Source organism: Carex rostrata, chromosome 13 (assembly GCF_964058835.1).
Source record: "Carex rostrata chromosome 13, lpCarRost1.2, whole genome shotgun sequence".
Classification (NCBI taxonomy): domain Eukaryota; kingdom Viridiplantae; phylum Streptophyta; class Magnoliopsida; order Poales; family Cyperaceae; genus Carex; species Carex rostrata.
Window position 1 is genome coordinate 7,676,063 of NC_135930.1, and position 23,912 is coordinate 7,699,974.

General features: G+C 33.9%; 3 protein-coding genes across 5 annotated transcripts; 1 reads left to right on the forward strand and 2 right to left on the reverse strand.

Annotated features, from left to right (window-relative positions):
- Positions 1-646: 646 nt before the first annotated feature.
- LOC144564355 (putative acetyltransferase At3g50280) lies at positions 647-9,943 on the reverse strand. Its single transcript, XM_078313962.1, has 3 exons — positions 9,440-9,943; positions 1,777-2,104; positions 647-1,397 (listed from the first exon to the last, which is right to left on the reverse strand). The coding sequence occupies exons 1-2, from the start codon at positions 9,899-9,901 to the stop codon at positions 1,946-1,948; spliced, it is 621 nt and encodes a 206-aa protein (XP_078170088.1). The 5' UTR covers positions 9,902-9,943; the 3' UTR covers positions 647-1,397; positions 1,777-1,945.
- LOC144563903 (BAHD acyltransferase DCR-like) lies at positions 760-1,932 on the reverse strand. The gene is made up of 2 exons (XM_078313368.1): positions 1,845-1,932; positions 760-1,397 (listed from the first exon to the last, which is right to left on the reverse strand). Exons 1-2 carry the CDS (start codon positions 1,930-1,932, stop codon positions 760-762), a joined length of 726 nt encoding a protein of 241 aa, XP_078169494.1.
- Positions 9,944-13,110: 3,167 nt separating the features above from the next.
- LOC144564535 (putative acetyltransferase At3g50280) lies at positions 13,111-23,094 on the forward strand. Of its 3 annotated transcripts, none has more exons than XM_078314131.1 (3): positions 13,111-13,642; positions 21,549-21,876; positions 22,307-23,094. In XM_078314131.1, the coding sequence occupies exons 1-3, from the start codon at positions 13,181-13,183 to the stop codon at positions 22,831-22,833; spliced, it is 1,317 nt and encodes a 438-aa protein (XP_078170257.1). In that variant the 5' UTR covers positions 13,111-13,180; the 3' UTR covers positions 22,834-23,094. The 3 variants fall into 3 exon arrangements, with proteins under 3 accessions (XP_078170257.1, XP_078170256.1, XP_078170258.1); XM_078314130.1 differs by lacking the exons at positions 21,549-21,876; positions 22,307-23,094 and adding exons at positions 14,737-15,064; positions 15,462-16,219 and having other exon boundaries at positions 13,115-13,642; XM_078314132.1 differs by lacking the exon at positions 13,111-13,642 and adding an exon at positions 20,605-21,280.
- The last annotated feature ends 818 nt before the right edge of the window (positions 23,095-23,912 follow it).

A 23,912-nucleotide genomic window follows, 5' to 3' on the forward strand; every position in this document is an offset into this window, starting at 1 on the left:
GGATCCTCGATTTTAGATCAATCACTTGATTAATGAAGCGGTCAAGCCAAATCCATATTAAATCAATTCTATAACCGATTCATCAATTAAACCCGCTCTTTGTTTTTCTTTCCCACCTCTCATTACGACTCCTAAGCACAATTGACCCTTTATCAAGAGCCACCCGGCCCACCCCATTCCACCACGAAAATTGAATTGTGACCATCGGACCTACACTGCTCCCTTACATATATAATAGGCAGCAAAATGCATCAATAAACCAAGCCAGCATTTATGCTTTGAGAAAAATCCAAAGATGTGTGTCACGAGAAGTCCAGAACAAGAACCTCACATTATTCCAACAATTTAGCCACAGTGCATGACAAACGGTAATGTACATTTCAAAAGTTAATTAAGGGTTGAAAACACCACATGTTTCTTTGAAACAAAAAAGAATAAAACAACAAAACAAAATAACGACAGGCCGTACCGAATCGAGCTTGGATGTGGCCCAAACCGATCCACTTACCTTCCAGATCAATAATTGGGCCGTGTTCGGTATCGTTCCGACTACTTCATTTGGTTCGTGTTCGCCCAAACAAAACAATAATATATATAAAAGTAAAACATTGTTCCATTTGTGCCAACTAATGAAACAAGCAGGAAATTAACAGGCAAAGCATATAACATTCTCATAAATGAACGTAGAGCATTAATTAAGTATGTGCAACCTGAGAACACAGTTGGCAACTTGGCATGCCATTGCATACATTCCTATCTTTAGTTCTTGACGAAATAATTACCATATGAAATATCCCTTGTCAAACAAGCATCCAATCGCACCTTCAAATCAACAGGCTCAGAAATTGCGCTCATAAACTCATCATCCTTCAATAACTCGACCATGGTGTCGGGCAACAAGCACACCTCCAAGTCCATGCTTCCCCTACCCTCCCACCCAGGATACAACGATAACTTGCCATTAAACTTATTTGCAGTGCCACTGCCTACTGACACCGGCTTCCCCCACCCAAAATCACACTCATACATTTCAAATCGGGGTCCATTGGCAATGTACACAGGATGTTGGATGAAAGCAATTTGTTTGAAAATTGCCGGGTCTGCCATCCATGCACGTACGTTGCTTTTTATCGAGGAGTCATCATGTGCAGCGATGGTACGGTTCACAAGCCATGCTGCCCACCCGAGATCATGATCGAGAATCTCTTGCACAGATGCAGCAGTTTTTATCACATTAATGCTGTTACCAAAGTAGTCTGGTGAGAGAGGTGGTTGCAGTCTCGGGCGGTTTTGAATTGCCAGCAGAAAGGTTGTCTGAGCATCTTCTGGTAGATGACGGGCCCGAGTGATAGATCGCCACATCAACGAGGCAAGAGCTTGAAAAGAAGAAATATTGCCTGCAAAACCAAAAAGAGTTCAAAATTAGATCTAATTAACTTAAATACAATAATAGTTTAGAGTAGTAGTTCATATAATTTTGCTCTACTTCTGATAGCAATTCCAAAAAGAGTTCAAGAGCTTATGATTCTACAGGTATATAGTCATACAAAATCAGAGTTTTCTTAGATAAAATTGTATCAGACATTCAGATTTTTCACCAAAGGTTCACCAAGGTTAAGGGGAATTTCAGTTTCAATAGGTAACAAACATCCACCAAAATAAGATAACAAAACTCTCGATGTGGTTCTCTCAATATATTAATTACCTATTTGAAAATTAGGACTTCTATGCAAATTCCAACAAATCGGTCTTTAATTTGAGCTAGTACGGTAGTACCTTCTTCACACTCTTGGTTTGCTCTAGCCTTGAGTCTGGCGATTGACTCAGGAGAAAAGTGGAATAACCTCTCCCGTATTGGAGGAGACACACGCCTCTCGATAAATTCGGTTGGAGAAGAAAATGGAAGCTTGATAGGAGGATCTCCAAATCCATCCACGAAGAACTTTTAATGAACCGGCGGTCGTGAAAGCACATAGTCTATCCCAGCAGCTTTGGCGCGAGCGATCTCTGCCCATGAATTCCAGAAATGCCAGATAGAAGTACCATCAGCAACCATTACGTTCAGAGCACAGCCCACAAACACACCATCACTGAGCTCTGTGACCTGTATTTCTCAAAGGACAAATAAACACAGATCAGGTACTAATACAGATGCAATCATCATGCAACTACACTATTGCAATAATAGCAAAAGGTAAAATTATGCATATGATCTTTGGTCATGTAAAATTTGTGATTGCATTTATAACCAATTACGTGACATGGTTTCGCCCATCAAATTAAAATATTGCCTTCAGCTCTTACTACCACTGACGAAAGTGTCACAGCCTCACGGGGGGGGGGGGGGGGGCAAAAGTGTCACAGCTCCCACAGACCTGGGCTATAGCTAGGGGTGTTCAAACGGTCGGTTCGGTTTAAACCGAACTAAAATAATCAAACCGAACTTAAAACCGAAGTTTGAAAATCCAACCAAACCGACCGAACTAAAATAGCAAACCGAATTAAAACCGAACCATTTAAACCGATTTAAATTTCGGTTTGTTCGGTTGAACCGAACTTTCTCAAAAATCAAAACTCAATACATCTATAATACTCAATTTAAACTTTGGTTTTGATTAATGAACCAATTTAAACTTCGGTTTTGATTAATGAACCAAAATAATACTAGAAGTCTTGACCCTATCAATAAAATCGGTCGGTTCGGTTTAATCGGTTTTGAGAAATCAAAACCGAACCGAACCATTTAAACCGAACTAAGTCACAAAATCAACCGAACCGAACCAATTCAACCGAACCATTTAAACCGAATCTTACCGGTTCGGTTCAAAACCAAATAAACCGAACCATTTGAACACCCCTAGCTATAGCAAAAAAGGAAAAAAAAAACTGGGCTGTGCGGGAAAAAAAATAACAAGTCGGTTGGCGCCTGGAAAAAAAATGAGTACCCTATGGCCTGCCCCTAGAATGTCACTACATATTCTATGGGACAATAATTTACTGAAATTTAAGAATTGTTGTATACTTGTATCTCTGAGTCGGATTTTTCAGATAAATAACCCCATACACAGAATTAATCCTAAACTTGAACTTGAACTTGAACGAACCAAGCCAAAACCCAGATGAGCATGAGCCTATCTCTCATTGGAGCATCCACATTCAGCCTAACAGTAAATTAATAACTAATATTGATAAGATTCACTCGATAGAAGGATAACTTGCAAATGATTAATAACTAATATTGCCAAATGACTTATTGTTTCAAATTAAAAGACAATTAAGCTAGGCATTAGGATGATAATGTTGGTATAAATTTTCAGAATATTCGGATAGTTAGAAATTAATTAAAATAAATCAAATTGAAATAGAGTTACCCGGATCGTGTACGAAACACTTTCCTTAAGCGTATTCCGTCTCATCGTGCAAGATGGAACCACAACCAAGATAATCCGGGGTTGTTGCTCCTTAGACACGCCATGAAAGCAACTGACGATAACTCCACAATATCCAGCATAGATCAGAATTTAATTAATTGGGATAAAATACAAATGGAGAATCAATCAAAGGAGACTTTCTGTGGGAGCTAATCAAAGAAACATATTTGGTTTTATTTTTTTCGGATACAAACGAACAAAGGAGAGATATCTCCAGGATTGTATCAAAAGGAGACTATTTATTTTTATTTCTCTTCTCCGTATCAAACAGAAGGGAACATCTGTAATTATATAGATCCAGTCAAGAGACTTAATGTTGATTAATGATAATTATAAAATGAAAAGAAACGCATCATAAAGATGCTATGAAGAGGTGTAACAGTAAAAGTCATTAACACAATAATGGTGATAATTAGCAAAATAACTCACCATTAAAGAAATACTTATTTGATTTAACCCTTTAATTTTCATATATCACAAATGAATATTTTAATCAAATATAAAATATTGAGTTGGAATTTTGAGTTTTCAAATAAAGTTCCAACAATCCCCCACAAAACTCAAAATTTAAGAATATCAAATGAAAGATTATACAGAAACAAATTGCTGGATATTAATATTGTGCATCGATGAAGTAGTTTAGAAACTTTGAACTTCATCTAGTATTAATAGCTTTAATTTGGAGGAAACAGAGTGAACTATGTCTTGAACTCGTTCCTTTTATCCAAAAATTCAATCACCACACACACAACATGGAGCTTCTCGTCGCGGTATGCGCATTAATGGCCTTACGCAAGTCTTGAATTTTCATGAGAGTCTTAAAGGCTTACCCATGCCTCGCACCGCGGCCGTTACAGACACTCTCATATAGGTGAGTTCCTACCAAGGATATGTGTAGATTCATATCCTATGGAAATTACCGCCTCGGTTCTCATTAAGAGCTAAATTGCTCAATCTACCATCTACATAGAGCACACTCACCATAGGGATGGGGTTGGAGTCAATGCTCCTTAAAAGTGTGCGCTCTTTTGATCAACTTATCGGTTTGTTATTACCCATTAAATCTCTATCAAGGGATCGCCTATCAGAGATTGGGTTGCCACCGTAAGAAAACCCATTAGGGCTAGCACCCATCCCCCTCGATAAAATTTATACGAGGACTTTAATTTTAGTCCATCATCAATATTTTCATATCAATAAATTATCATTTTTTTTCCTTTACTTCATTTATCTGTGATGAATAATAATCTTCATGAATCATATTAATAATTTCATGAATTAATTATTTATAACATCATAGCATCATGCTACATAAAATTAATTACATATATCATTATTCGTATATAAACCCCCACATTTTCAAGGTGCATTAAATATTTCAATAAGTATATAAACCCCCACATTTTCTGCTATACATGAGAAAAATAAGAATATTATTTTTCTAATTATTTCTTATAATAAATGCTCAAATATTGTGCATATTTAATGCATTCAAATTAATATTGATTGTCATAAAAAATATACTATGACAGAAGTCAATCAAATGATTTTATCATCTCAGTAATGATATATATATATTGTGTAATATTGATTTAATATTTCATTGATTATTAAAGTTTCACACGATATCTTCTGTTATATATGTGAAATAATATCATTTATTTACTTATTTCGGACCTCTAGAAATAGGCAAGAATAGCTGTATGCAAGATCTACTGTTCAACGTCTGAACATTATATAATTCATTTCATTAGTTACTTACACTATAAGTAAAAATCATGTTACTAATACAATATATTGTCTTATCGACAATAATATATATCATTCATAAGCAATGAGTTCAATATGATCTCTTATAAGTTAATCATCAATATATATGATTGTATTCTTTTAATTATTTTATTGCTTAATTAATATATTTTTATATTATTTTCCATATCTTACTAAACCGTAACATATGGTCATTGTCATGCACATGAACGAACACTAAAACATTCACTTGTACAATTTGATAACATTTTGTAATATTTATAAATTTTACTAATTAATTAATCATAGCATATTTTGAATATTATTTAACGGTGAAGCCTTCTTAATGAGTTTACTTTCTTCTTTGGATAAACCATATAAATAAACATTCGGGTCATAATAACATGAATATTTATATAACCAAAAACCGATGAATAATAATGAGATGTATTCATTCATTAATTATTTGTTTAATTAATCATAAAGATGATTTGAATCCTCATTACTTATTACTATCTATTTTTTTTTTCGGGAGCATTAAGGGAATAACCAAGGTGGTTGTAATTGATTCATAATTACAATGGTAATAATTATAAGGGCATTTATAATTTTTAGTCTTTCAGTTTTTTTTTTACTATAATAAATAATTATTTCGTTGGTTATAAAATATAAGAATTAATGATTATGACAAGAGTCAATATCAATGCTTACGTTATTCATTTCTATTATTTTATTCTATGGTTATTGTAAACCAAAGACCCTGAAAAAATTATTTTCCAATAACTCTAAATTTTTTTATTTTTTTTTACAAATAAATTCAGTTATTAATATTTACCAGTCCAATTATTAATATTGACCAAATAATTTTTCATTTCTTCTTTTCTAGATAAATAAACTGAAAATCTAATTGATTGATTTAATCTTAATAAAATCATATTTCAATTTATTAGAATCATATTTAGACAGTAAGAAATTTATAATGTCTAGTAAGAAATAAGATTTTATTTCAGTTATTATTGAGGTAAAATAATAAGATCAATTAAAGGAAAGTTTTTATTTTCTTTCTTGGAATACCAAATAAGAAAAGATGCCAAATAAAGTCTCTTCAATTAATTTTCTTCAACGGTAAAGATTGAAGAAAGAGAATATATAGAAATATAATAAATGTTCCAAATTATATTTATCAAATTCTGGATTTATAGATCAACGATTAATTACTTAAGCATCGTTATTATCTAAATTATAAGGTATATATAAAATCAAACTTACAGATAATTATTTATCATATCATCATAATCTTATGATTTTTTTTTTTTGACTAAATTCAGAGATCTATGATTTATAACTTTCAATGTTGAATATAATTAATTGTTGTTCTTTATTCTACATAACATATATAACATAGTTTCTTAATTACTCTATAATTCATTTTACTACTCTCATACCAAAAACAGAGAGATCTTACATGTCTCTCTCCTTATAAATTTTTGCAGTCTCATTAGATAAAAATTATTTTCTTTTCCAGTTAGAAATTGAATAATAACTTAATTACAATAATAATCTAATTTTCCAATTAGAATTTAATCAAATTAACGACTAAATATATTACAAAATCAAATTGATAGAAATCCTATCAGAATAATTGGGATCATATAATTATAATTTGGTGCACATATAAAACTTAAACTAATCTAAATGCTACTTAATTAAAAATGACCGAATTTAATTTCAGATTTTTGAATATATTAAGAAATTTCATAGTACAACATGAACTATTGTAATTTTATTAAAGGTATTGTAGCCTGTTATTTATTTCATTATTTCATGGTTAAATTCGTTGGTACAGATACTTTATGCTTCATATATTCTAATCACTACCAGCTGATTAATGGAGTAAACAGATAATCTATATAATCAAAATTCGACTCAGTTTATTAGAACTACAAATAATATAATTAATCTATACTATTTAACTATCCGAATCATGGATTACACTTAAGATTGTTGGTATAAATTTTCAGAATATTCGGATAGTTAGAAATTAATTAAAATAAATCAAATTGAAATAGAGTTACCCGGATCGTGTACGAAACACTTTCCTTAAGCGTATTCCGTCTCATCGTGCAAGATGGAATCGCAACCAAGATAATCCGGGGTTGTTGCTCCTTAGGCACGCCATGGAAGCAACTGACGATAACTTCACAATATCCAGCATAGATCAGAATTTGATTAATTGGGATAAAATACAAATGGAGAATCAATCAAATGAGACTTTCTGTGGGAGCTAATCAAAGAAACATATTTGGTTTTATTTTTTTCGGATACAAACGAACAAAGGAGAGAGATATCTCCAGGATTGTATCAAAAGGAGACTATTTATTTTTATTTCTCTTCTCCGTATCAAACAGAGGGGAACATCTGTAATTATATAGATCCAGTCAAGAGACTTAATGTTAATTAATGATAATTATAAAATGAAAAGAAACGCATCATAAAGATGCTATGAAGAGGTGTAACAGTAAAAGTCATTAACACAATAATGGTGATAATTAGCAAAATAACTCACCATTAAAGAAATACTTATTTGATTTAACCCTTTAATTTTCATATATCACAAATGAATATTTTAATCAAATATAAAATATTGAGTTGGAATTTTGAGTTTTCAAATAAAGTTCCAACAAATAATCCATTATTTAATGGTTCTAAGAATTTAGACTTTTATCTGGCTGTAACATTTCAACGACCCTTAAAGAACTTATTAAGTGTAACAATTTTAAATCCATAGCATATAAATGCCAAATGTGAATAAAATCATATTGTTTGGTCATTTTTGCACCTTTTTGCCAAGATAATTATTTTTTTCATTTTAAGAAAACTTACTGAATATTAAAGAGTGTGCAAACAAAATATTTTCCTTCTCTTTACTTCACAATAAAATTAGTATTATAAAAATAGAAAAAAATTGCATTTATTTATGGGAGATGATACGAGTACCCGCACTCTCATCCCCCCATTATACCCCCAATTTTATTTGTTCAATCTTGTCCACATTTCTCATGATCTATAAGAAATTTTGCGAATCTAAAACCACGAACGTCTTCTACACAATTTTATCTTTCAAATGAGATCCATGATGACATACTTTCGGGTTCGTCATAATACAAGTATTTATACCTCGTCATAATACAAGTATTTATAACTCGTCATTTAAGTATTTATACCTAGTATTTTTCACATATGACACTGCTGACATTTAAAAGTATTAATATCAAGTATTACAAGTATTTATATCTATGCACTGAAGTATTTATACCTATGTGGTCAACTATTTTTGTTAGAGAAAAGTTGACGCATGGACGATTAGGGAAATGTGATGCGGAGATGCGGGGTCCACGATTGGGGATAAATACTTACAAGTATAGGTATAAATACTTGTATGATGCGGTATAATTACTTGCACAATGAGGTATAAATACTTGTGTGACGATGAATCCAAAAGTACGTCATCATGGATCTCATTTGAAAGATAAAATTGCGTAGAATACATTCGTGGTTTGAGATTCGCAAAATTCCTCATAGAATGTGAGAAATGTGGAAGATATTGAAAAAAAGAAAAAAAAAACCCACCTCTAAAAATGTGTATGATTCTTCTCCCCCATGTAGTTTGAGTGGTCCCTCCATATAGTTATATCAAGTTAGACATGCAAGTATTAATATCTTAATTTGCAAGTATTAATATCTTAATTTGCAAGTATTAATTTATTATCTTCCAAGTATTTATACTAGTGTTTTGAATAAATTAGTTAGTTAAGTTAGTTTATGGGAAGTTAAAATCTGTTTAAGAGATGGGGGTACAATGGGAGTACTGGAGTGTGGGGATTGAAATAATTATTCTCTATTTATAGGACAAACTGGACAAGTAATCAGGAAATTTGAGAAATGAAGCCGTAATTTGTTCAGTATTGAATCAAAATGAGCCAAGTGTTTTAGTTAGGAAAAAGAACGGAAGTTCAGTGGTTAAAAGCATAGTTGCAAAAATCGGTCGATACCGATCCGGATCCGTATTGGCCGGTTCCGATCCGATCCTGAGCTGATTCTCACGTAGCAAATTATTAAAAAAAAAAAAAACTAATCCTGAGCTGATCTCGATCCGATCCGATCCCAATACCGATAATTCCTACTATGGTTAAAAGTTGCATAAAAGTTGAACGATATTTTTTTTTTAAAAAAAAAAGGTAATTTTCCCAAATATACACCTGTACAACGAGAAGCGGTTTACAGCAGCCGTCAAAGCTAACAGCCCCATCAAGTGGGAAAAGCTCTTTTAGCACCTCTGGCGAATCCCGGTCATAGTATGATGCCACGTCAGCAACCGTGATTTGCTCCGCAACAGCTTGTATGATCTCCGCCCCATCTGATCCAGGGACTAGCTCTAGCTCGACAAACGTGGCCTGACCATCGCAAGTGACCTTCAGGCGGCCTGAGAAATGGTAGAAGTGATGTAGGGCTTCTTCTAAGGAATCTTTCAACAACCGAAAGATTTCTTTGAAATAGAGGTGAGGAGGCTTAACAAAGAGGAGGCCTTTCTGTATGTATTGTGCATTGAGCAAGGCCAGCTCCCATGTTGTCAACTGGATCAGACGAGGCGCAAGGGGATTTGCTGTGCATTTGATTTGGTAAGTATCAGTGATGCTAACGGTAGGAAATGTAGATGCCATTGCCCATTGGATTTTTGAAGCTGGAGCGTAGGCGACTCGCAAAGTTTGACTTTGCGTGTGTTTGATTGAGATCTGAGAGAGAGGGAGAGAGCAAAGGTCCCCCAAGGTATACACCTTTATTTGTCCTCTCTTTCACATCTCCATCAAACGCACTAAGACCTTTAATTGCTTGTGGACCTTTAATTGAAAGCACTAGCTCGAGTACAACGAGTACCACGAGTGAATTTTGTTTTTTTTTTTTAAAGTTTTTTCAAACTTGTTAAATTTTTTAATTGATCATAGAATTGAAATATCATTTTCTTAATGTCAGTGTTTCCCGCGCCAACTATATATGCCTCAGGAATCTTATGTTCTTTTGCAAATAATTATCAATTTTGATTATGTTATATATGATTTGACATGAAGCACAAATTAAATAGAAGCATGACAGATGCATATAATGTGCTGTAAAAGAATTTTAGCTTTACATATATATTTGCGCAAAAATGATTTATAATTAGAATTTGTTGACGCCGACCGAAAATAAGAAATGTGGCTGATTTATATTTTAAGGAGGTAGTAAAGTTGCATGGTATTTTAAATATCATAATGTATATCTGATCGAGATCTGACATTAATTTGTTGGACATTTTCGACGCATTCTTGGGAGAAATTAAGAATAAAATTGTAGTTTAGTTCATCCTATGAAAAATGTAATTACAGATCATTCTTTTTTAATTTTCTTATATTTTTAAGATAGATAAAAAATTACTAAAGAGGATAATCTTTAATCTTTAGATCAAGTGATTTTCTATCTATTTAAAAAATATAAATTTTTTTAAGAAATATAAAAATATAATCTCAAAGTATATTTTCATACAATAATCATGTTGAAATAGTTCAGATAGAATATTTGAACAATTAAAAAACGAAGATATGAATCTATAGTACGGACTAACAGGCACATTCAAAGTAATGTAGTCTCTTCAACATTAGATTAATTAAAGATCCAACATAATTAATACAAGTAAATCATTTTATAAAAATAAATTTTCATTGGCAAATATTAATACAAATAATTAGTCATATCCATTAATTTATTCTTCTTTCTTAAATATAATATAGGCCGACTTCATGTGGGATTCCAAATCCATTAAAACTATTAATTTTTTTTCTCAAATTAAATGTCTTAATAAGGTGTGTTTTGCATATGGTCAATGATGCGATTGAATTCATGGCTAAAATTTTGATACTGCTTTTTTATGAAGTTCAATACCTAGCTGAGGATGCCATGTGTGCTACTGGGATCTTTCATGGTATTGTTTTTTTGGGTAGCTTTATTTTCTGTCTACTTTACATTTGAACTTTTGTATTCAGCATTTTATATTCTAATGAAAGGGCTTATGTCTAATTTTTCCAGAAAGAAAATGTTTTAATTAATAAGGTCAGTTCTGACCAATTTTTTTATAAACCATAATTATAATTTTTTTTTATGAAATCAACATGATTATTTTTTTTACGAAAATCATAAGAACCGAAATGACATTTCGGTTCAGAATCTTTTTTTTTTTTTTGACAATTTTTCAATGTATTTTTTTCGAAATATGTGAAAACAGTTAGAACCGAAATCATAATTCGATCCTAAAAATAAAAGGACCGAAATGACATTTCGGTTCTTATAATTTTTATAAAAAACGTATTCTAATTATGGTTTATAAAAAAAATTCCAGGTCGACTGTTCGGATCAAGTTGATGTTAATCATTTTGATTTTTTCTAGCTGGACTGGTACGCAAATAGTTAGGATACGAAATAGCTTTTGAAAGTCGTGACAAAAAGATCAATTTATAGTAATCCCAGAAACTGGTTGAACAATGAATATCCACCCCCAGTCCCCAACGAATTCGCATCCTCTGAGATATCTCATATTTTGCGTGACTTTTTGGAAAATCTCAACCGTTGTAATACGTTCTGCGCAAATCTCAAAGCTCAAATAATACTGGCCCTACGTCACCCCCGAATAGGCACCGGACACGTTGGTCACGCAAAATATGAGATATCTCAGAGGATAGGGACTCGTCCCCCACCCATGTGAACTTCCAAGAAAGGTAGGTTGTTCTTGATTTCGCGGTCTCCCTCAGTCATAATTCGGATCCTCACTGGACCCGGTCCCCCTCAGTCATAATTCGTTAGTGAAAACAATGTCAAGCATGTGCTTTCAGTCTATATTTGTTTCGCGTAGTGAATTGAAAAAATTCGAGCGGGTCAGATCCGACTCGGCCGAATTGTAGACTGCTTATGAACCAGTCCGATTCTAGCTAGATTTCCGAACTGATCCGGACTAACCTTAGGGTCGGATTTAGCAAGAATTTGAACCGGTTTTTTGAACTAGATTATCAAAAACCCAATCCGCCCAAATCCCTGACCCAGACCAACCCAAGACCCGTCTAAATCCGGACCGAACCAAACAGATTGGATTAAACAGTAACTAGAAATAGACCAGTTTCGGTCAAAAACAGTCCACTGTTTAAAAAAAAAAAACATAAACTAGACTCGGACTAGATCCGAACAGATCTATGCTAATTTTGGACCAATGATTTAGTACGGATTTGGTCCAACTCTCCTAAATGGAACCCATCGGACCTGATCCAAGCTAACCCGTAAACCCATTGGACCCAAAAATTGTGGAAACCGTTGCCCGAACGGGTTCTGAGATCCGACCCGATCCGTTTGGTAAACACTAGTTTCCCGTATATGTATCATCAAATCAAAGAGGAGGGTTCAAATGCCTTCGTTTTTTGTACCTCCATCGTGCCTCCATTTTTAAAAACTTTAATAACTAAAAATTTGAAACTTAAAAGTCAAAATGAAACCGTTGGATATGATCTATATCATTTTATCTATGCACATGTAAAATATTACGACATTTCAACTTTGTTTTGATTGTTATCAAGAGATTGTAAAAAATGTACTATATGTATATAATTTCTAGACGTTGGTTTTTCACCTTATTAGTTCACATGAAAACAAAGTTAAAATGTTTATGAGCATATTAAGAAAATAACATTAATCATATTCAACGATTTTATTTTAATTTTTTAATTTTTAAAAATAAAAATATAATGAAGACACCAAATATGGAGTCATTTCAACTCTCCTCCAAATCAAATCAAATCTACTTTGTAGATAAGGTATACCGTATACACCTCTCTCCTCTCTCGCTTGCTCTCATATGTCAATCAAACGCACGAACCAAGGCCCAACTTTCGGTGTCGCCTATACTCTCCTGCTTAAAAAATCCAATGACGTCTACAAATCCTCCCGTTAGAATCACTGATACATACCAAATCAAATACACAGCAAATCCCCTTGCACCACGTCTGATTCAGTTCACCCCATGGGAGCTGGCCTTGCTCAATGCACAATACATACAAAAAGGCCTCCTATTTGCTAAACCTCCTCACCTCTCTTTCAAAGAAATCTTTGAGTTGTTGAAAGATTCCTTAGAAGAAGCCCTACATCACTTCTACCCTTTCTCAGGCCGCCTGAAAGTCACTTGCGATGGTCAGGCCACGTTTGTGGAATTAGAGCTAGTACCAGGATCGAATGGGGCGGAGATCATTCGAGCTGTTGCGGAACGAGTCACGATTGCTGACGTGGCATCATACTATGACAGGGATTCGCCAGAGGTGCTAAAAGAGCTTTTCCCACTTGATGGAGCTGTTAGCTTTGACGGTTGCTGTAAACCGCTTCTCGTTGTACAGGTACATTTTCGGGAAAAACCTTTTTGTCTTTTAAGGGCGTGCTCCACAAACCCCTCATTAAAGGTAAGGAAGGAGAGACGAAGGCAGACCGGAGCTGCCCGCCATGGTTACTCGCTCCAGAACGAAGAAATCGGAGAGGAGAGGAAGGGGAAACGCTACTGTTGCAGGGTCAACTCTAAGTTGAAAGCTTCCAAAATTCGTACCCCCTGATTCGGGGTGTAGACAGAGTAACACGAGCCGTGTTACCCTCCCTTCGTCTCCCGTCCCCTTCCTCTGCGCGACAGGTTCTGGAGCACACCCTAAACAGCGTTCAACTTTTTCATTCAGCAACTTTTTAAATTTTTAACCACTGAACTTTCGTTTCTTTGTCCAAACTAAGACACTTGGCTCATTTTGATACAAAACTGAACATATTATGGCTTCATATCTCCAATTTGACCAAAGTTGACTGATTACTAGTCCAGTTTGTCCTATAAAACAAATGCATATTTTTTCTATTTTGTAATACTAATTTTTTTTTAAATTAAAGAGAAGGGAAATATTTTGTTTGCACACTCTTTACAATTCAAGAAGTTTTCTTAAAATGAAAAAAATATGAAAATAAAAGGGATATAAGAGGAACGTGGAAAGGATGATTTAGCTTGGCAAAAAGCTGCAATTAAAAATGATCAAACAATATGATTTTATTCACATTTGACATTTATATGTTATGGTTTTAAAAATGGTTACACTTAATATGTTCTTTTACGGTGGTTGAAATGCTACAGCCAGATAAAATACTATCACTTAATTTGGCATTTTTTCCCTTTTTCCGCTACAGCCAGGTATGTACTCTTCTAATTATTTTTTTACCTACCTCTGCCCCTGGTGACACTTCCGTAGCGGTAGTGGGAGTTGCAGGCAATTATTTCAATTTTGATGGGAGAAACTATGTCCTGTCATTGGTTATAAATGCTATCACTAATTAAAATTTTACAAGAACAAAGTTCATATGCATAATTTTACCTTTTACTATTACTGCAGTAGTGTAGTTGCATGATGATTGCATCTGTATTTGTACCTGATCTGTGTTTATTGTCCTTTGAGAAATACAGGTCACACAACTCCATGATGGTGTGTTTGTGGGCTGTGCTCTGAACGTAATGGTTGCTGATGGTACTTCTATCTGGCATTTCTGGAATTCATGGGCAGAGATCGCTCGCGCCAAAGCTGCTGGGATAGACTATGTGCTTTCACGACCGGTGGTTCATGAAAAGTTCTTCTTTGATGGATTTGGAGATCCTCCTATCAAGCTTCCTATTTCTTCGCCAACCCAATTTATCGAGCGACTTGTGTCTCCTCCAATACGGGAGAGGTTGTTCCACTTCTCTCCTGAGTCGATTGCCAGACTCAAGGCTAGAGCAAACCAAGAGTGCGGAGAAGGTAGGTACTAGCTCAAATCAAAGGCCTATTTTTGAAACTTTGCATAGGACTCTTTCTAAATATATAATTAAGTTGAGGGAAACAATATCAAGAGTTCGGTTATCTAATTTTGGTCCATGTTTGGTACCATAGAACTGACATAATACTAAAATTCCCCTTCACTTCGGTTCACTTTTGGTGAAATCTGAATGTCGAATGCAATTTTACCTGAGAAACCTCTGATTTTGTATGTTTATATATATACCTGTTGAATCATAGCTAGAATGATCAATTCCTTCAATCAGTACAATTGCTGTCAAAAAATAAAGCAAAATTAAATGAAGTTACTGCTATAAAACAATTATTAATTGGATTTAAGTTAGTTAGATCTATCTTTTAACTCTTTGTGTCTCTGTAGGCACTATTTCTTCTTTTCAAGCCCTAGCCTCATTGGTGTGGCGATCTATCACTCGGGCCCGTCATATGCCACTAGATGCACAGACAACCTTTCAGCTGGCAATTCAGAACCGCTCGAGACTGCAACCACCTCTCTCACCTTACTACTTTGGTAGCAGCATTTTTGTGACAAAGGCTGTTGAAAGTGTGCGAGAGATTCTAGACCATGATCTCGGGTGGTCTGCATGGCTTGTGAACCGTGCCATTTCTGCACATGATGACTCCTCAATAAGAAACAAGGTACGTGAATGGATGACCGATCCAATAATTCTCAGGCTAAGCTCTTTCAACCAAAATGCTGTGTACATTGGCAGCGGACCCCGATTTGAAATGTACGAGTGTGATTTTGGGTGGGGGAAACCGGTGTCGACAGGCAGTGGTACTGCAAATAAGGTAGACGGGAAGTTCTCACTGTATCCTGGGTGGGAGGGTAGGGGAAGCATGGATTTGGAGGTGTGCTTGTTTCCCGATGCCATGGCCGAGTTGTTGAAGGATCATGAATTTATGAGCGCAGTTTCTGAGCCTGTTGATTTAAAGGTGCGGTTGGATGCTTGTTTGACAAAGTAGATTTCATATGATAATTACGTCGAGAACTAAAGATAGGAAGGTATGCAATGGCATGCCAACTGTATTCTCGGTTGCACTTGCACGTACTTATATGCTCTATCTATGTTCATTTATGAAAATGTTATAAGCCTTGCCCGTTTCCTGTTTATTTCACTGGTTGGTACAAATGAAGACCTGTTTTGTTTTATATTATTTTTGAAGTAGCATATATGCAACTGGTTTCATTAAATGAAGCTGTTTTACACACTTTTACTTACACTAAATTATGCCAAATTACACTAATTACGCTAATTACGTTAAATTATGCTAATTATACTAAATTACTCTAAATTATGCTAAAGTACGCTAACTAAACTAAATTATGCTAACTATGATAAGTTATGCTAATTACGTTAAATTACGCTAATTATACTAATTTATGCTTAACTATGCTAATTATACTAAATTACACTGAATTACGCTAAAATACGCTAACTACGTTAAATTATGATAGCTACACTAAATTATGCTAATTACGCTAAATGACAATAATTACACTCAAATATACTAGATAACGCTAATTACACTTAACTACGCTAAATTACGCTAATTATACTAAATTATACTAATTATACTAAAATACGAATACACTGAATTATGCTAATTACACTAAATTACGCTAAATTACACTAATTATGCTAATTATGTTAAATTATGCTAATTATACTAAATTATGCTTAACTACGCTAAATTATGCTGAATTCGCTAAAATACGTTACCTTCACTAAATTATGCTAACTATGCTAAGTTACGCCAATTATGTTAAATTACACTAATTATGTTAAATTACACTAATTATGTTAAATTATGCTAATTATACTAATTTACTCTTAACTTTGTTAAATTACACTAATTATATTAAATTATGCTGAATTACGCTAAATTACACTAACTATACTAAATTACACTAATTACGCTAAATTAAGCTAATTATACTAAAATACACTAGTACACTAAATTATGCTAATTACGCTAAATACACTAAATTACGCTAAACTAACAAGTGTGCTATTTATTTTATTTTCTTAATAACTTTGTAATAAAAAATAATTTAGGATTATCGGCGATTAAATTTCTAGGGTTTTCAGTGAAAATAACTATAAAATAAAATAATATATATCTAAAAGTTTGAATTAATACCATTGCAAAATAAAATTCGATTGACCTAACTAAATTGGACTTCTTTGTAACAAAAATTAATTTAGGACTATTGGTGATTAAACTTTCAGGGTCTTCGGTGAAAAATAACTATAAATAAAATAATATATATCTAATTAAATTGAATTTCTTTGTAATAAAAATTAATTTAGAGCTATCGACGATTAAACTTCTAAGATCTGAAAAATAACAATAAAATTAAATAATATATATCTAAAACATTGAATTTATCTAATTGGTAAAATTTTTTTCCAAACTGTCAAATTATTTTGCAATTTGGTAGATTTAAAAATAACTTTGAATTTTGGATAGATTTGAAATTTTATATATTAAGTTGGAGCAAAATAATAATTTTGAGGTTAGTATTTGAACAACGATGCATTTAGTGGTTAGGTTAGGACCTTAGGGGTGTCAATGGGTACGATATGAGTAGGGTGAAACCATTTTCATACCCATACCCACTAAGAATTGATCTTATCCATACCCGTTAAGAATTTGTCTTATCCTACTCTATCCATACCCGTTAAGTTTAGTAGATAATAAAAAGGTAGTGAGCGAATAATGAATAATACAGATATAATAGTTTTATTATTTTTACAAATAAATCATCAAAACTTATCATGTCATACATATGGAATCACAATTACTAATATAAAATTAAAAATATCAATGTACAATTAATTCTAAGTAATAGTTTTTTATTAAGCAAAATTAAAAAAAATCAAAATCACAAATATTTATTCTAACAAATTCAATTCCTTAACTAAATAATAAAAAATTCAAATAAAAAAATAAAATATTTAGCATAATATTCTTCTTATAATATTATTTATTTTATATAATTATCCATTATCCAACGAGTACGAAATAACATTTATCCATATTCACATCTGTTTGATAAACGAAATAAAATCCTTACCCATACACAAACTCAATAAGTTAATGAAAAAAAAGTCTTATCCATATCTGTTTTATCGAATACGATATGGGTAGGATAAACAGGTGTCATTGACACCCTAGATTATTAGGTTATGAATTATGATCCGAGATTATTGAAAACTGAAAAATGATCTTTTGTGTGAATTTTTGAAATTCTTTATGTTATAAATAAAAATTTAGAATAATTATACTAATCCCCCCACCCCTGTCCCCCCATTTATCCCCACACTCTCTCTCTTCCTTAACTGCTATATATCCCCTCACTTATTTCACTAAAAATTTCCATTTATCCCCGAATTAAATTAGACTGTCATTTAATACCAATCCCCGCATTAATTATGTTTTCCTCTAATAACAATTCCCGCATTAATTATTCCTTTAAAAACAATTTCCGCATTAATTATACTGTTATCTAATAACAATCCCCGTTAATAAATGTTTATTTGTTATTTCTGAGAAGTATTTATCCATGTAACATAAAGTATTTATCCATATAACATAAAGTATTTATCATTATGTCTGAGAGTATTTATCATTGATGTTTACTGTAAGTTGCAATTATGTTTGAGAATTATTGATCTATGTAACATAAAGTATTTATCCATGTAATATAAAGTATTTATCATTATACATGAGAGTATTTATCATTGATGTTTTACTGTAAGTGCAATTATGTTTGAGAAATATTTATCTATGTAACATAAAATATTTATCTTTGTAACATAGAGTATTTATCCATATAACATAGAGTATTTATCATTATGTCTTAGAGTATTTATCATTGATGTTTTACTGAAAATTGCAATTATGTCTGAGAAGTTTTTATCTATGTAACATAAAATATTTATCTATGTAACATAAAATATTTATCATTATGTGTGAGAAGTATTTATCATTGGATGAGAAGATTGTTTATTTAATGGTCCCCAGTTGTGCGGGGACAATCCAAAAAAAAAGAAATTTTGTGCGGGGATAACTGACAAGTATTTATGAGGGGATTGTTTATTTAATGGTCCCCAGTTGTGCGGGGACAATTCAAAAAAAAAGAAATTTTTTGCGGGGACAATTAATGGATTGATTTATTCAGTCATAAATAGAGATCATTGCATATAGATTAATACTTTGCAAATCCACGATAAATACTTTGATGCTTCAAGTTAAATACTAATAGTATCTGCGGAGTATTAATGATTTGAGCGGTCCCCCATGACTTTTTTGACAGTTTATGCGGGATTTTTTGCGGAGATAGACGCGGGGATTGTTATCATGATCCAAAAATTTAAGTCAGTCCAGCACTTAGCTTACGAACTCAATTTTTTAAGAAAGAGTGATCGTCGTCGCCGAAAGCAGGAGGTGAAAGTCGTCTAGGGTTTTAGAACTGAGAGTGGGAGTTACGACTTACGAGTTATGACTTATGGCTGGGTGGCCTTATGTTTTAACTTTTAAGTCATCAGCGAACATAAGTCATCAGCGGAAATTAACAGTTCACGTTACTTTGACATTCAAAGTAGAATACTCCGCGAACCTATTTCGAACGAATCAGGTCCAGTTTGAATTTGGGTTGAATTAATTTCGAACTATCTCGAATCAAATTTTTTACGAACTTTTTCGAATCAAACTCGAATCCAATCACAAACTACGAATTTTTTGTGCAGCCCTAATGGGAACTATAATCAGAAAAATCCGAAACAGAGATACAACAATTCTTAAATTTCAGTAAATTAATCTGTCCCATCTAAGAAGATATAGGGATACTTTCGTCAGTGGTAGTGGGAGCTGAAGGCAATTATTTCAATTTTGATGGGAGAAACCATGAACTATAAATGCAATCAGTAGAAGAAGCTTGCTTTAATTTATTTTAGTTCTTATAAGTGTAAAATGGGAATAATGAATTTAGAAGGTTGATGGATTGGGTATATATGTGATTTTTTTTTTAATTTGATGGACAAATATGAAATTAGAAACTTTTGAGGAGGGATACGTAATATTGAAGTTTTTGAGGGGGATACATGAAATTCCCCCAATATTTTAGAAGAACAAAGGTCATATACATAATTGAGAAATTTATATATACACCCATCAAAACTTTGGGATTTAGATATTTCCCCATCAATACTTTAAATTTAGTTATTTCCCCATCTAAACTTACTCATTTTATTAATATCCCCATTCCTTCATTTAATCACTTAAAAATACAACTTAATATTATTAAAACTTTAAATTTACAGCTTTACCCCCATCTAATTCTTCCTCTCCTTCGCTACCCTCCCTTTTCCTTTGTTTTATGCAAAATCCATATGATGTGGTTACAAAGCAATTTGAAGTAGTCAAGCCTGGAGACCATTGCCGAATACCTCACTTGAGTAATGTAAAGGAAAATTCATATTGTGCACTTGTGTTCTAGAGCTTGAGATACTCGACAGCTCGAGCCTCTCTCTCACCTAGGGCAACATTTTTTGCATATTTTAAGTTCACTTTTGTGCACTTTTGTTGACTTTTGTGCACAATATGTGTTCTCACTCAGGCCCCTGACTCTCAGCTCATGACCTTGATGGCTTATGCACACCAACCATAGAGCCCCAAAGCATTCCACCCCATCACACGGTCTTACTAACTGACTCATCGTGGGATGTTAACAAGAGGACTGGATGGGGTATGACAGCTTGCAATTCTCAAAGAAAGCTATTGTACATGATAATGGAACCCATGGTAGCACAAGACCCCCTCATGGCAGAGGCTATGGCACTCCACAGCACACTAATGGTATGTCAGGCACCGTACCGGTTTGAGTGCAGTGATAAGTTCCTAATAGTCTCAAATTGCAAGATTCTGGTAAACCATGTTACTGGTAAAAGTTTAGAGGATCTCAGCTCCTGGTGTGCAGCAGAACCCATTGCGAGGTGTATCAACTTGTTTAGGAACTTGGAAAACAGGGTCGCCATCCGGTACATGAGAAGAGAGGCAGTACAAGGACTGCACATTTTAGCAAACAGGGCTAGGAAGAAAAACGAAGTCAGAGCAACTAACCAGATTTTGGATGAACAGGGGCAAGCACTTATCGCACAGGAGGGAGTAAGGGTAAAACCGTCAATTTAAAATTTTAATAATATTAAGTTGTATTTTTAAGTGATTAAATGAAGGAATGGGGATATTAATAAAATGAGTAAGTTTAGATGGGGAAATAACTAAATTTAAAGTATTGATGGGGAAATATCTAAATCACAATGTTTTGATGGGTGTATATATAAATTTCTCTACATAATTCTATCTTTTGCTATAACTGCAGTAGTGTAGTTGCATCTGTATTTGTACCTGATGTGTGTTTATCTGTCGTTTGAGAGCATAGGTGACAGAGCTCAGTGATGGTGTGTTTTTGGGCTGTGCTCTGAACGTAATGGTTGCTGATGGAACTTCCATCTGGCATTTCTGGAATTCATGGGCAGAGATTGCACGCGCCAAAGCTGCCGCAATAGAGTATGTGCTTTCACGACCGCCAGTTCATGAGAAGTTCTTCATGGATGGATTTGGAAATCCTCCTATCAAGCTTCCTTTTTCGTCTCCAACCCAATTTATTGAGAGGTTTGTGTCTCCTCCAATGCGGGAGAAGTTGTTCCACTTTTCTCCTGAGTCGATCGCCAAACTCAAGGCTAGAGCAAACCTAGAGTGTCGAGAAGGTATTAGCTCAAATTAAAGGCCTAGTTATAGGAATTTTGCATAGTAGTCTTTCTCCACTGGCAATTAGTTTAGTTGAGGGAAATGAAATGAAGAGTTCTGTTTTGTTATTTTGGCGGATCCTTGTTACCAATTGAATCTGAAATAATACTGAAATTACCCTTGACTTCGGCTACCTTTTGGTGAAATCTGAATGTCTGATATAATTTCACCTGAGAACCCTCTGATTTTTCATGGCTAATACCAGTTGAATCATAGCTAGAATGATCAAATTTAATTTATTAATAATAGAGCAATTTTAGCCACTGTCAAATCTTTCAAAAAATAAAAATAAAATAAATAATAGAGCAATTTTATATGAAACTACTGCTCTAGAACAATTATTTTATTTAAATTAATTAGATCTATCTTCAACTCTTTATGGTTCTGTAGGCACTATTTCTTCTTTTCAAGCTCTAGCCTCATTAGTGTGGCGATCTATTACTCGGGCCCGTCATCTGCCGCCAGATGCTCAGACGACCTGTCAGCTGGCAATTCAGAACCGCCCGAGACTGCAACCGCCTCTCTCACCATACTACTTTGGTAGCAGCATTTATGTGACAAAAGCTGTTGCAAGTGTGCGAGAGATTCTAGACCACGATCTTGGTTGGGCAGCATGGCATGTGAACCGTGCCATTGCAGCACATGATGACTCCTCAATAAGAAACAAGGTATGTGCATGGATGGCCGATCCGACAATTCTCAAGCTAAGCTCTTACAACCAAAATGCTGTGCACATTGGCAGCGGACCCCAATTTGAAATGTATGAGTGTGATTTTGGGTGGGGGAAGCCAGTGTCAACAGGCAGTGGTATGCAAATAAGCAAGACGGGAAGCTGTCACTGTATCCTGGGTGGGAGGGTAGGGGAAGCATGGATTTGGAGGTATGCTTGTTTCCCGATGCTATGGCCGAGTTATTGAAGGATCATGAGTTTATGAGCGCAGTTTCTGAGCCGGTTGATTTAATGATGCGTTTGGATGCTTGTTTGACAAAGTAGATTTCTCATTTCATATGGTTATTATGTCAAGAACTAAAAATAGGAAGGTATGCGCAATGGCATGCCAACTGTATTCTGGGGTTGCACGTACTTAGATGCTCTATATTCATTTATGATAATGTTATATGGGTTGCTTCCTGTTTGTTTCACTGGTTAGCACAAATAAAGATCATGTTTTGTTTTATATTATATTTTAAACTGTTTTGCACACTGGTAGCAAACGAGCAGCATCACAATAAACAAGCGAATGGCTACAACATCAGCATATTTATTACAACTCATATTTATCACAGTTGTTGTCAAAGCACTGTCCATCCATTGTCCACCATTCTAAGCAAAAATCACAGTTAATGTAAAGATGGTCAGCAGAACTTATCGTACAAATTAATAAAAAGTGGGCACACATATGTTATCAAAAGTTGATTGTTTTAATTGTTTCCTTGGTTGCTAGCTGGGATAACATATGCCCATCTAGAATTTGTTGGGTTCTGTTAAACTAAATGAGGGGCTAGAGGACATTAAAATTCTTGACATGAAGATATTTACTTTGAGCGAAGGTCTGAGCGAAGGTCAAATAGAAGTCTCAATTTTTAGGACCATTTTTGTTTGATAAAATGGAGAACTGGAGAAGTGTCCGATCCCACCTCTATAATTTGTGCCTGTAGGGGTTTCAACTTTAAATCATGGATTATCATCCAAATATCTTCTCTTAACACAGTAAGTCATTTACGAATGATAGTTATTTATCATGTGAACTACTACATATGCTCAGTACTTCTAATCCTATCTGTCTGTCCATGGCATGACTCCTGTCATTTCTAACACCTTCCACTTAATGCTAGCCTGAATGCAGATGCTCCACTGAGAGGTATTGGTTCATCTTGGTTTTGGTTGGGTTGGTCTGGTCTGGAATTAATTCTGGTTTGTTAGGTTGTTAACTTCTTATCTGAAAAATTAGAATCAGAGATACTGTAATTCTTATATTTTCAGTAATTATATATC